Source organism: Alligator sinensis, unplaced genomic scaffold (genome assembly GCF_000455745.1).
Source record: "Alligator sinensis unplaced genomic scaffold, ASM45574v1 scaffold314_1, whole genome shotgun sequence".
NCBI lineage: Eukaryota > Metazoa > Chordata > Crocodylia > Alligatoridae > Alligator > Alligator sinensis.
Window position 1 is genome coordinate 171,353 of NW_005842703.1, and position 12,419 is coordinate 183,771.

Sequence of the window (12,419 nt, forward strand, 5' to 3'; positions counted from 1 at the left end):
GGAGTCTAATTATGGCAATAGAGACCTCAGCCCAGGCCAATAATTTGCCACAAAGGGTGCGTGTGGGGTAGAAACTGAATTCCTCTAGTAACTCTTGGCAGGTGGCTTGATTTGAGTGACTTAGGTGCTTTATTATTTATTTCAATGCACTGTATGCAATCCCAGGCATTCACTGTGTATTAGCATCCCCTCTTCAAAACTGGAAATTTTCTAGATTTAATTTTATTACATTACGTAGTTTCATTAATTGCTAGAAATATAATTAGTTCATTAGATTCCTGGTTAAAAAGTGTTATAAAATTGAATTAAGGCTTATAGAAAGCAAAGATACTAATTAACCCTAAAACTCCTATATTTTAGTTGTATCTCTTTTCCCTTTTCAACACAATACTTGGTAACTGCATTTTCTTACCTCAACAATGGCTATGCTAATTTAAAATGTGTCTTTTTAGCAGGCACTAGTTCTGGAACACTGATGGCTAACTAGAAAATTGTTTTAAATATGTTATCTTTTTTTTTCTGATATAGTGAGTGCCACTGACTGCTATGTAACCTTGTGGCTGCCAACATCTTCAAAGGAAGAGGCCAAGACCAAAACTATCTTGAATTCTAATGAACCAGAATGGAATGAAACCTTCTGTTTCAGAATCCAGACCCAAGTTAAGGTAGGGAAATTGACTGATCTTAGATCTTCAGGGGTCAGGTGGTTTCTACCCAGGTACTATTTATCTAGATAATGTTGGTAAAAACTTTTTTGACCTACCAGTTGATATCTGAACATGCTTATTTGTTGTTTGGTCAAAGGCATGACTGCATCAATTTAAAAAATTTCTTTGTTGTCCTCCACAGTAATTATCGTTAAATTCAACCCTGCAGAAACCTATCACAAAGAATTTGTCATTTTCAAATGTAATGGAAAACAAAAGCATACTATTATTGAAAATCTCTCATCTCTAGAACATCCTGGAACTGAGAGTCTATGATGAAGATCCACTCACCAAAGATGACCTTCTCTTCACTGTTCTCTTTGATGTGGCTGAAGTCAGACTTGGAGAAAGAGCCTATTCAAGCTTCATTTTGAATTCAGAGGTAGAGACTGAAATTCCAACCAGAAATGCGTAGGGCTATCATTTCTCTACCTCCTTTCCATTCCATGGGTGCCTTTCTTATGGCTATATATGGGAAATATCCACAGAAAAGGACTTTGTGGTAATGATGGGCTTTAATTACCCAGTTATTTGTTGGAAAGCAATAAGAAAGAGAGACAGTTTATTAAGTTATTGGACTGTATCAGGGACAACTTTTTGTTTTGGGAGGTGGAGAAAAGTTTCATAAAAGTAGTTATTTTAGAATTGGTTCTCACTAATAGGAAGGAAGGAATTGAAAATCAAAGTGGGAAAGTCAAGTTTGGTGGGAGGATCATGAAATAAGCAAGTAGCTCCTGAAGCAGCCAACCATGACACACATACTTGCAACCACTGCCACAGATCATGCGGATCTCAAATTGGACTATTCAGTCAAAAGACACTGCAAACCATCTGCTCATAGGCTACAATATCCACCATCTCTTGCAGACAAAAGGATATCAATCAACCAACCAAACGATCATGAAGTACTAGAGTTTATTATTCTGAGGAAAGGAAGGCATGAAAGCAACAGAATAAAGGTAGTAGAATTTAGAAAAGGAAACACTGGAAAACTTGTGAAATTGATGTAAAGAGTCTTGCAAAGATAGTCGAAGGGTAAAGAAGTCTAGGTGATTTGATAGTGGCTGTTAAAGTATATTAAATAATATACATTGGCAAACTGTCTTGATGCAAAGGAAAACTAGAAAACATTGTAACCATGGTAAGAGACCATTATCAAAGCATCAGGAGATCTCTAGTGATCTGAAAATTAAGCAAGAAACAAACAAACAGTGGAAACAGTGTCACATAAGTAAGGATAAAAATAAAGGTATAGTACAAGCATGTCAAATTAAACAGCCTAAAGTACAAAATAAGTTCCAACTGGCAAGAAGCATAAAACAACTTGAAAAGATTCTGTAAGTACAGTGTAATTCAGGAGAATACAAAGGGACATGTAGATACTAGGGCTGTGCGAATCTTCGGTCCCTGATTCGATACGGTGGAGATTCGGCCTGATTCGGTGGCTGAATCTCTGAATCCGAATCCAATCAGGAGACCCTTTAATCTCTCTGAATCGAATTGGAACCCTTTGAATTGATTCAGAAAGATTCAGCGATTTGGACATAGACACAGCTTTAAATGTTTTTTTCTACGTACCTCAAGATACCAGGCGGCTTGTCAACATTGAGATGCTGGGGTGGATGGAACATCCTCCCGGAGCATGGAAGGCTCCCCAGCGTGCTCATTAGTAGACCCAGAAATGGACCAGAAGCACTTCCAGTCCACTTCCGGGTCTGCTGGAGAGCATGCAGGGGGGGCCCCTGCACCCCCTCAGCTTGGCAACTGGTGCCTCCTGGATCTGGGGGGGACACCCAAGGTCCACCGTGGCCAATCACTGAGCCGCGGGGTATAGGAGAGGCTCACCAGCAGACCTAGGAGTGGACTGGAAGTACTTCTGGTCTAGTTCTGGGTTCACTGCCAGGCATGGGGGGGGCCTCTGCACTCCCGTAGGATGCTCCATCTGCCCCAGTATTGCAGTGTTCATGAGCTGTGCCTAGTACCTTGAGGTATGTAGAAAAAACATTTAAAGCTGTGTCTATGTCTGAATCAGCATTGAATATTCAGATTTGGATTCAGCCTAATCGAATCAGGGACAGTGATCCAAATCAACGAATCGAATCACTGTCCCTGATTTGGGCTGAACCCGACTCGAATACAGCCCATTTCACACACCCCTAGCTACGTTACTAAAAGGAAAAGGAGACTCGATAACAGATGGTGCAGAGAAGGCTGAAGTATTTAGTGCCTCCTTTATTTCAGTCTTCACAAAAAAGATTAAAGGAGAACACCTTTACCTAACCACCTGATAGCAATATGTAAATGGCTCCAATAACTACAATAACAATAAAACATATGACAGTTTTCTAACTGAATTTAAACTGAAGGTTGCAGACTTGTGCTTTAAAACATGGAAAGTGCGCTGTGGTATGAAAATTTAGGACAGACAAAAGCTCTGTTTCTGACTGGTGGACGATTTCTATAAGCTACCTTGTAGAAAGAGTCTTTGTCATCAAGCTACTGCCATTTTTCAGTACCTTTAGGCTAATCCAAGAAGCAGGGTGCTGGAACAAAGACAAATCATTATGGAAGTCTGTCAGCAAAAATCTCATTGAAGCAAGTTTCCTTTGTAGCTTATGTGCTGAACTTAATGTTGAAGATAGCCAGCTTCCCAGAAAATGAAACTGATGCAAACCTAAATCCATCTCCAAATGCTGACTATGAATTGGAAATAGATTATAAAAGAAGTTCAGTTCTTGATGCCAGCATGCTGCATATGTCTTGCAGTAACAATAAGAACTTCAAAATCAATGAGTTTCAGTAAAATTTTGGGCAACTGTCATATTTGAAAAATTGTATTCAGTTGCACCTATTTGGCAAGTAACCCACACTAAACTAATGGGCTAGGGACAGACATTAAATATAAACCAGTTTAAGTGATCAGAAACTGGTTTAAACTCATTTAAAGACATTCAGTGCACATAAGCCAGTTTGAAAATGGCTGAAACCAGTTTGAGATAAACCTGGTTTAATGTAGCATCAGACTTAACTGATTTGGCTCAAGCCAGTTTATGCATCGTCTGTCCCAAACCCCTAGCTGGTTTAAGTTAAACCACACTCCCCCAGCATCCCAGTATACTCTCTGGGCTGGGCAGGGCTCTGCTCTCTGCTCTGGGCTGGCCCCTCCCCTCTGCTCTCTAGCCAGAGCAGGGGCAAGGCATGGCCAGATGCTACCATGGCCCCTGAGCTAAATTCCTCCCTCTGTCCCCTCTTTCTCCACTGGCAAACCCTGTGGACTGCAGCTGGGGTTTGCCAGCCCCAGCCACACCTCCACGGCTTGCCTGCAGCCAGGCAGGGATGGAGTTAATTCCTCCCTGTCCCCACTCTCCCCTGGAACCCCGGGGGTTTGGCTTCAGTCTCAATCATCTCTCATATGTGCTGGAGATGTAGTTAAGGGAAGTTGCAGACAGCTTCACCAAAGAATGTAGAGAGCTACATTTATATAAAGCAGAACCTGTAAAAAGTGAGAATACCTAAATAAAGCCTTTCTGAATGCCTGGCTGTAAGGAGACACAGGATTATGTAAGATTTATGCAAAGCTTTCTCTTGTCTTCCTCATTTACATTTTAAGTTTGATCAAGTTGCGTACGCTGTGTTTTACTGGGCTGTATCTTAGCATAGGCAAAGATTTTTAGTAGTTCCTTGTTGTATGCTTTGCAAATTGTTGTGTTCAGTATATGTTTGCTTCAGAGAGAGGACTTTTCTCCCACCCCTACTCCTCAGTCTGGCAGCAGCTTCCCCCCTCCTCCCCCGATGGTGGCTGGCATCCCCTGTGTCCTGCTAGCTCCAGCTGGTGCCTGGTCATGTCTCCTCTGCTCCAGGAGGGATGGGTGAGAGCCTTAGAGGGCTTTTTTCTTGCCTCCCCTTTGGCAGTGACCGGCAGGTATGCTCTAGCATCTGTGCCTTGGCTTGAGCCGCTGCAGGCGTGTGGCTGCATTTCCTGGTTTAACAAAGAATGTCTGTTCAGTTATTAATCAATTTAAGCTGAGCAGCTTAGACTAACCTGCAAAGAGTGAATCAATTCAGGCTCAGGATTTTTGACGGTCTGTCCCTATCCATTATAATCATCTGAGGATGTGAGCTATTTAAGTATTTAGTTTTGAGTAAGAGTACTTCATCTGAGAAGCAGGTTATAAATGAAAATAGAGCACTTATTTTTCTCAACTTAGTACTGATGAGGCATTGGCTGGAATTCTGTTTCCAGTTTTGGGCACCACTCTTTAGGAAAGATGTAGACAAATATTAAAAAGTCCAGAGGAGCTTAACAAAGATGAAAATAAATTTAGAAAACATAAACTGGGATGAAAAGCTGGAGGAATTGGGTTTGCTCAGTCTAGAACAAAGCATGAGGGCTTTTCTATAATGCTGAGGTGGGCGCTTCCAGCAAGGATCTAGAAATTCACCAATCAGCTACTGAGCTCATCCTTAGCACCCCTTCTTAAGTTGTTTGTCTCTGGCAGGTGACCTTTTTGAGGTTCCTTCCAGTCTTACATTTTAACATTTGTACACCGCACGTCAAATGGATGACATTAATGAAGCATTTTATATTTCTGTGGTCATCTCATCATTAAGTGTCTCTCTCATTTTATTTTTATACATCTTTCTTTAGCCCTTTCTTTGGTAATTGTGTGCCTAACCAGATCTGAGTAAACAGTCCTTAGGCCTTTTATTCCATGGGAAGCTTTCTGTTCCCCAACTTTAATTTCTTGCCTTTTTTTCTATTTTTAGAGTAATACCGAGCTGGAAGTGGAGTTCATAATGAATGAAATGTAAGACCTCAGAAGTGGATGAGGGAGGAAAAACTGTTTTTGTGGGGCACTTTGGGCTAAAAGATGTGTATCAGTAGTAGGCTTACAAGGAATGTGTCATCATTAGCTTGCTGACACTTTAGTGCATGCTGATATAATTATTTTTGATGATGTAGCATGACCTAATGTGGAGGCACAGAAACCAATCAAAGTCCAAATATGAAACAAAACAGTTGAGGACAGAATATATCAGGTTGTCTATAATGCTGTAAGTCATAGAATTATAGAATCATGGAAAAGCAGAACTGGAAGGGACCTCTAGAGACCATCTAATCCAAACATTGCCTAAGGCAGGATTGTTCCTAGCCAAACCATTCCAAGCAAATCCTAGTTTAACGTGTTACTAAAACTACACGGGCAACCCTGCCACACAACAACAAAGCACCATACCCTAACTTGCCACAGCTAAATTAGGGAACAATGGAATCCAATGTCCTCCTGCTGCAAAGGTTGTTAAAATCCTTGCTTTCTAAAAAGAATACTTTACATTTGCATGGTTGGGGATGATTTTTAAAAAAACAAACACATGGGCTTTTGCACAATAGATATCTTCTCCTTGCAGCTCTTTCTTGATGATTGAGTTTTGAAATGCTGAAATGTAGAGCAAGAAAGGAGGCATTTGCAGTGCAGCAGCAAGTAGGCAGGCAAAGGCCACATTTAGGCTGTGTATTACCCATGGTCTTTCTTTAAGGTAAAACCATTTTACCCCATATAGCAGCACTACTTGCTGTCCAAATGCAATGGAACTTCTCCCAACTATAGTGCATACAGAATGTATCCATGTTAAGCATGTCTGTATTTGAGGACATATAGGGACTTGGAATAAGAGCAAACAGTTTGGAGGCCTGGAGTGGTTGTTTGAAATAGTGAGCAGATTGGAACGATCAGTAAAGGAGTAAGGGGAGTCAAATGTATGGGTATGACCTGTGCTTACATGTGTAAAATAACACTCAGGTGCCTGTTTTTCCAGCACTAATGATCTTTTAAAGGCCAGAATGAAGGTGCAGTCATGGTGCTTTGCAGAGGTGTGTGTGGGTGTGTGTGTGGGGGGGGGGGGGTCCAATTCATCTTCCTCACGCTCCAGCACCAGCTGAAAAAACCCCAGATGGAACTCCCTCGACTCCTTTCTTCCCCTCCTTTTTTGAAGACAGTGCTAGTAGCAGGGTTTCCTGCCCCTGGTGCATGTGGACACAAGTTAATGAAGGCGGTCTGCTTTGGAGCACCTACGTCTGAACCCTCATGTAATGAGGATTCAGATTGTTGCAGGATTGGGCCCTTCTAAAGTGCTTTGCAGCCATGCACTTCTGTAAGGGCACAGCTGTAGAGCACTTTGTCGCGTGATGGGTCCCTTGAAATATAACTTTTGTCTGTGACTTGAGTTGTTTGTATACAATGCATGGGGAGTCAAGCCTTTTGTGTCTCAGACAAGTCAGGTTCTTTCTTAGCACACATTCTTACGTGTTACTTTCTCAACACCAAATTGCCCTCGCATATTTTATGTCATAAGAGATGAAAGAAACAGAATTAACATTATTAAAAGAATATAGAATGATATCTCTAAAATGGCAATGCTGCTGAATTCTGTTTGCTATTTTTAATGAGCTCATAACTGATTATAGAATTATTTTATACACTCATAGGACTGGAAGAGGCCTTGGATCCTCTAATCCATATCTCTGCACATATGCAGGATTCCTAATCTATTCCAGATAGATTCCTATCCAGCCTCTCCTTGAAAATCTCTGTCAGAGAGATTTTGTGACTTCTGTACACACATTATTCCATTGTCCTGTTCTTACAGTTAGGAAGTTCTTCCATACAGCAGACAATTCTCACTTCATTAAAAAGCAAAATAAGAGTGGTTGAAGTTTGTAATGCATTTGGCCTGTTGTGAAAAATGTTCTTTCCCTCCAGATTGGACCCTCCAGAAAACCTCATTACGAATGGCATCCTAGTGGTAATATTTACATTTTTGATTGATATCTTGTCTCCTCTCATTCTTTCTGAAATACATTGTAAAAAAAAATGTACTTTTGCCTAGAAGGAATGAGTGATTTACAGTGATGGCATCCTGGGGGTTAAACTTGAAAGAGATGAAGAGAAATATCTTGCTTATACAACATTTCAGTGGAGTAATGGCGGGTCTCACCCCTATCTCTTGGACAGAAGAGTTTCTATCAGAACTCATTGTGTCTGGCTTTATCCATTTATTTTTTACTACTTATATTTTTAGTTACATGTCAGACTTTTTATCATGATGCTTTCCAGTCATATCAATGATTTTGTTGTCAATATATCATGAATTTGCCTAGGAAACAGCAGACGGTCTGAGCAGCTACCAGAACATGAAAGATGTATTATATTACGTGATAAAATGACATAATTTTAGAGGACAGTGTATTATTAGCTGTCCGAAGTTGTTCTAAATATGGAATGCAGTTAGGTTCAAGATACTAAATGCCAAGGGGGTGGTTCCATTTCAATAGGTAACATTCTCAGTAACTTGCATCCCTTTTTAAAAATTGTTTGTCACAGAGCCGTCCACTTTCCTGTTTAGAAGTTTCTGTGACCAAGGAAAGGAGTCCAAAGTGTTTAGAAGGTGTGTATCTCTGCAGACCAATGTGAAAATGATATTATACTTCACTAGAGAAAGGCTCCCTTGTTTTTAAGGATTGTTTTTAAATAGTAATTATGGTATCAATGATGTGTGTATATGTGCATGTGTAGGGGAGAGAGAGAGAGAGAGAGACGTTCTTCGTTGCTTTTCCATATTAACGCCACTGTCTCTATCCCCTTTTGAAATAGCATCAAACATACCTTTTAGCAGGAAATTAAATGTTTGCTTTCCAGATTGACAAAAGTTTTCATTTTTAAGTAATGCAGATCTATTGCAGAGATACAGTGGTATCTGAATTCATACCTTGAATTTTTACTTGTTTAAATTACCATTACTTGTAATCACTTTCATGACATTTCATATTTTGACATACTATGGGGGAAACCCCCCCCCCCCGAAGTCTTTTTAACTTGCACAATCTCTCTTTTCATTTGTGAAAAACTTCACAGAGCCCTCTGGAGGAACTTTTCTGTGTATGAAGATGGAAAAATACTTATCTGATAGATGGGCTTTGGGAGATATGTCAATCATAGTTTCATAGTGCCAAAGGCCAATGAGGGCTTGTTAGGGGCATAGATACTTAGCTTATAGACTTATGACGAATTTTTTCTTTACCTTCCTCCATCATTTTGGCTGTTATCACTGTTATCATAGACTCATAGAAAATGAGGGTGGAAGGGACCTCAGGAGATCATCTAGTCCAACCCCCTGCTGAAAGCAGGACCATCCCCAACTATATCATCCTAGCCAAGGCTTTGTCTAGCCAGGTCTTAAAAACTTCCAAGGATGGAGAGACCACCACTTCTCTGGGTAACCTGTTCCAGTGTTTTACTACCCTCCTAGTAAGAGAGTTTTTCCTAATATCTAACCTCAACTTTCCTTGCTGCAACTTGAGACCATTGCTCCTTGTTCTGTCATCTGCCATCACTAAGAACATTCTCCATGTTTGTTTGACTTATATCTGCAGGAGAAGATAAGCTTGAGCTTAGAGTGAAAGGGTCATATGAAGAAACGCAGAAAACCGTACTGGACTCTGGCTTAGTGGAATCTTTCTTCTTCCGCTACCCTGCATACTGGGAACCAGAACTGAATGCCCATCTGCAGGTAACATATTTACTACTTAAAAATTCCTCCTCTGATTTACCACTAGCCTATATATAGACAGAGGCATTCTATAAAATTCTTGGTGACAAAAAGGTGTGAGAGTCAAACAACTGTAGTCTTTTACCCCAGATAGGTTTGGTGGAAGCTTACCTAAATTAATTTGCTGTCAATTTTTGTATAGTTTTTGTTTATAAATAATTATATACATTTTAATTGGTAGTGTTGGAGAGTTGTTGTAGCTGTGATGGTCCAGGAAACAGGCTGGAGGCCAGGATTTTTTGGGTGCTATTTTTTAGTGAACCAATTGCATGGCTGGGCTACAGGTGGACAACTTTTCGAATCCAGTTCATTCTTCATCAGGTTGTGTGTAATAAAGAAGAATTCACTGCATTCTACATTTTCTTTATTATTTAGTACTTTATAATAAAATTTGTTTTGTTTCAATAGTAATAATAATAGAACACAATTTTATTAAGGACCTTTGGATCCATTAACAGAAGGATGTCATATGTGAATTCAAGATGATTTTTTCATTTCCAATGCATTTTGCTTATGGTCATAATGCATTAAATTTTTCAGCACTGGTCAAGTGATGATGGGGGGGATGGAAATAACTCCACTGCATCCTTGATTATGCCTCTGAAATTACTTCATATGGGACAGGAAGTGAAAGTAATTCTTCCTATAGTACATGTAAGTGCTTCACCTTTTTAACTGACTACTCCTTGTAGGTTGCTGCCTGTTACAATTCTTTAGTTCACACATGGTAATTTGGAAAGAGCTGTGTCACATATAAAGGAGGCTAAGAGATTATTGAAGGTATCCTGATAAATCTTTATGGACAATACAGTGTCTAGGGTGGTTTAGTTGGGAACGATCCTGAATAATCCTTTAATAGGGAGTTGGACTAGATCAGGGGTGTCAAAAACATGACCTCTGGGCTGGATCTAACTTGCAGAGCTTCTCCATCTGGACCTTGTTGGGCCAGGATGTTTGGGGTCATACCTAGTGGTGGACATGGCCTGCTGCAGAATCCATACCACACCTTACCCCGGGGCCCCAGAAGATGTGACTGCTGGCAAGTGAAGGCTGTGTGATATAGCCCTCAGTTACCCTGTGGCCACCTGGCCTCACCACTGTCTGCATGCCTCCAACATGGCAAGCTGCATCTTAGTCCATAGCTGCTTGTCCCACTGCCCCACTCCACCATCCTTATTAAACTGTAAGATCTTTGTTAAAAACAATTAAGTTACCTGAACTTGACTATGATAACTTTTCCAAACCAGTGACAAGTTAGGTAAGTGTTAGAGAGGCGGGCTCCAGCATAATATCTCATCTCTTGAGAGATTTTCCATTTTTACTGTGAGCTCTCTTCTTTTTCCAACATATTAAAAGAAATCATAATGTATGCATCAGAGCATCTAACTTGAACTTGACCACAAAGTCTTTGCTCCATCTGCAATAGTGTTAGTTAGTTTTTAACTACTTGTTTTCCCAGCGCTGTACCATCTTGATAAACTGGAATTGTTTAGTTCAGTGGTTGGCAACTTAGTCTTTGGGCTGGATCTGGCTGGTGAAGGTTCAGTGCAGCACAGGGGCTCTGTGGTACAGAGCTGTGCCATGCCACACAGTCCCTTTGCATCTCTCACTGCTGCCCTGCAGCATTTGCACTTCCCTTGCTACAGAGGGGGCAGGTATCTGCAGTGAGGGTGAATACAGGCAGCTGACTGCTCTGCGGAGCATAAACTTCTGGCCTGCAGCCACAGCCAGGTGGCAAGCTCTGGCCTGTGTAGGCAAAAGGATGACAACCCCAGGTTTAGATCCTCAATGTCAAAACTTCCACCCTGACTCACAAGGGCAGCAGAAGGGAAGTCAGGAAGGCAAAAAGCCAGCAGAAACATAACTGGCCAGGACGCTGTCCTGGCCAATCCTTCCTTCCCTTGTACCTTCTTTTCAGGGTCCAGGGTGTGGTAGAGAGCAACACACAGGGGCAGAGGCTGCAGTTTGCTACTGTTGCTGAGGGGAGATGTCTTCTTAATTTTTGCCACAGACACCCATGTCAAGCAGTCAAAAAAGCACTTGTTTTCAGAGGCAAAAAAATGGAGTGACCTCCCCCCAGCAGCTGCAAACTCCACTGCTGCTCCGGAGTAACATTTCCCAGAATGCCTTGCACTTACTGTCACGTGCTTCTGTACCACTGCCTCTATTTTCCTGCCAGAGCAGAAGCTGGAAGGTTTCAGAAGAGGGAGCAGGGACAAGAGGGTGAGGGGGCCTGCCTCCCTATAGACAGTGCCTAGGTTCATGCCTGCCCATCCTTATGGTCCTGAAAGGCAGTCAGAAATGACAATGATAGCGTTATTGTGGTTTAAGCACTCTGACCCATGTTCCAAAAAGGAAGTCCTTTAAGCTGTTTTGTCTGGCAACGTTACCAAAGTTTGCTAATGATACTGTATGAAAAATTAAATGTGGATACTGAGGCATGTATCTACACTGCTTCTGTCCCATTCTTGAGGCTACTACTGAAGAGCACAGCCCTGCCCATCCAGTCTCACTCTCACTGCGCAAACCCAGAAACAAGGTGGTGTAGATGCTTTGGACTTGGTGTCAAAATCTCGGCGTTCAGTTTATTTGGGAGTGGTTGTGGGGACATGTCCAGAGTGGCTTTACTATCACATTATTAGGTTAGATGCATACAAGTAGGAAGAAGTATGTGGCGGCTACGTGAGTGCTGGAGATGGGGTGTAGACGTTAGGGGTGTGCAAAGAGGGCCCTATTCGATTCAGATTTGGCCTGAATCAGGGACAGTGATTCAATTAATTGATTCAGATCACTGTCTCTGATTTGATTCAGCTGAATCCAAATCTGAAGATTCGAAGCTGATTCAGAGAATTAGTGATTTGGACATAGACACAGCTTTAAAAGTTTTTTCTACATACCTCGCGATACCAGGCGCAGCTCATGATTGCTGTGATGCTGGAGTGTGTGGAGCATCCCACAGGAGTGCTGGGGCAGGCCCTCCGTGTACTCGGCAGCAAACGTGGAAGTGGACTAGAAGTACTTTCGGATCTGCCGGGGAGTGCACTGGGGGGCCTCCCCGCACCTCCCCCTGGCTCGGCAATTGGCCGCAGGGGGGCCCCCGGCGGC

The 12,419-nt window shown here is 41.7% G+C and overlaps 1 protein-coding gene across 1 annotated transcript in view; it reads left to right on the forward strand.

The window, feature by feature from the left end:
* Positions 1 to 12,419, forward strand: part of LOC102385224 (cytosolic phospholipase A2 delta-like) — a 53,939-nt gene that overhangs the window by 13,624 nt on the left and 27,896 nt on the right. Inside the window, exons 3-9 of the mRNA XM_025216041.1 lie at positions 529 to 665; positions 958 to 1,089; positions 5,475 to 5,515; positions 7,469 to 7,511; positions 8,090 to 8,153; positions 9,139 to 9,275; positions 9,855 to 9,968. Coding sequence (XP_025071826.1) covers positions 529 to 665; positions 958 to 1,089; positions 5,475 to 5,515; positions 7,469 to 7,511; positions 8,090 to 8,153; positions 9,139 to 9,275; positions 9,855 to 9,968 — 668 coding nt within the window. The remainder of the gene's footprint in view (positions 1 to 528; positions 666 to 957; positions 1,090 to 5,474; positions 5,516 to 7,468; positions 7,512 to 8,089; positions 8,154 to 9,138; positions 9,276 to 9,854; positions 9,969 to 12,419) is intronic.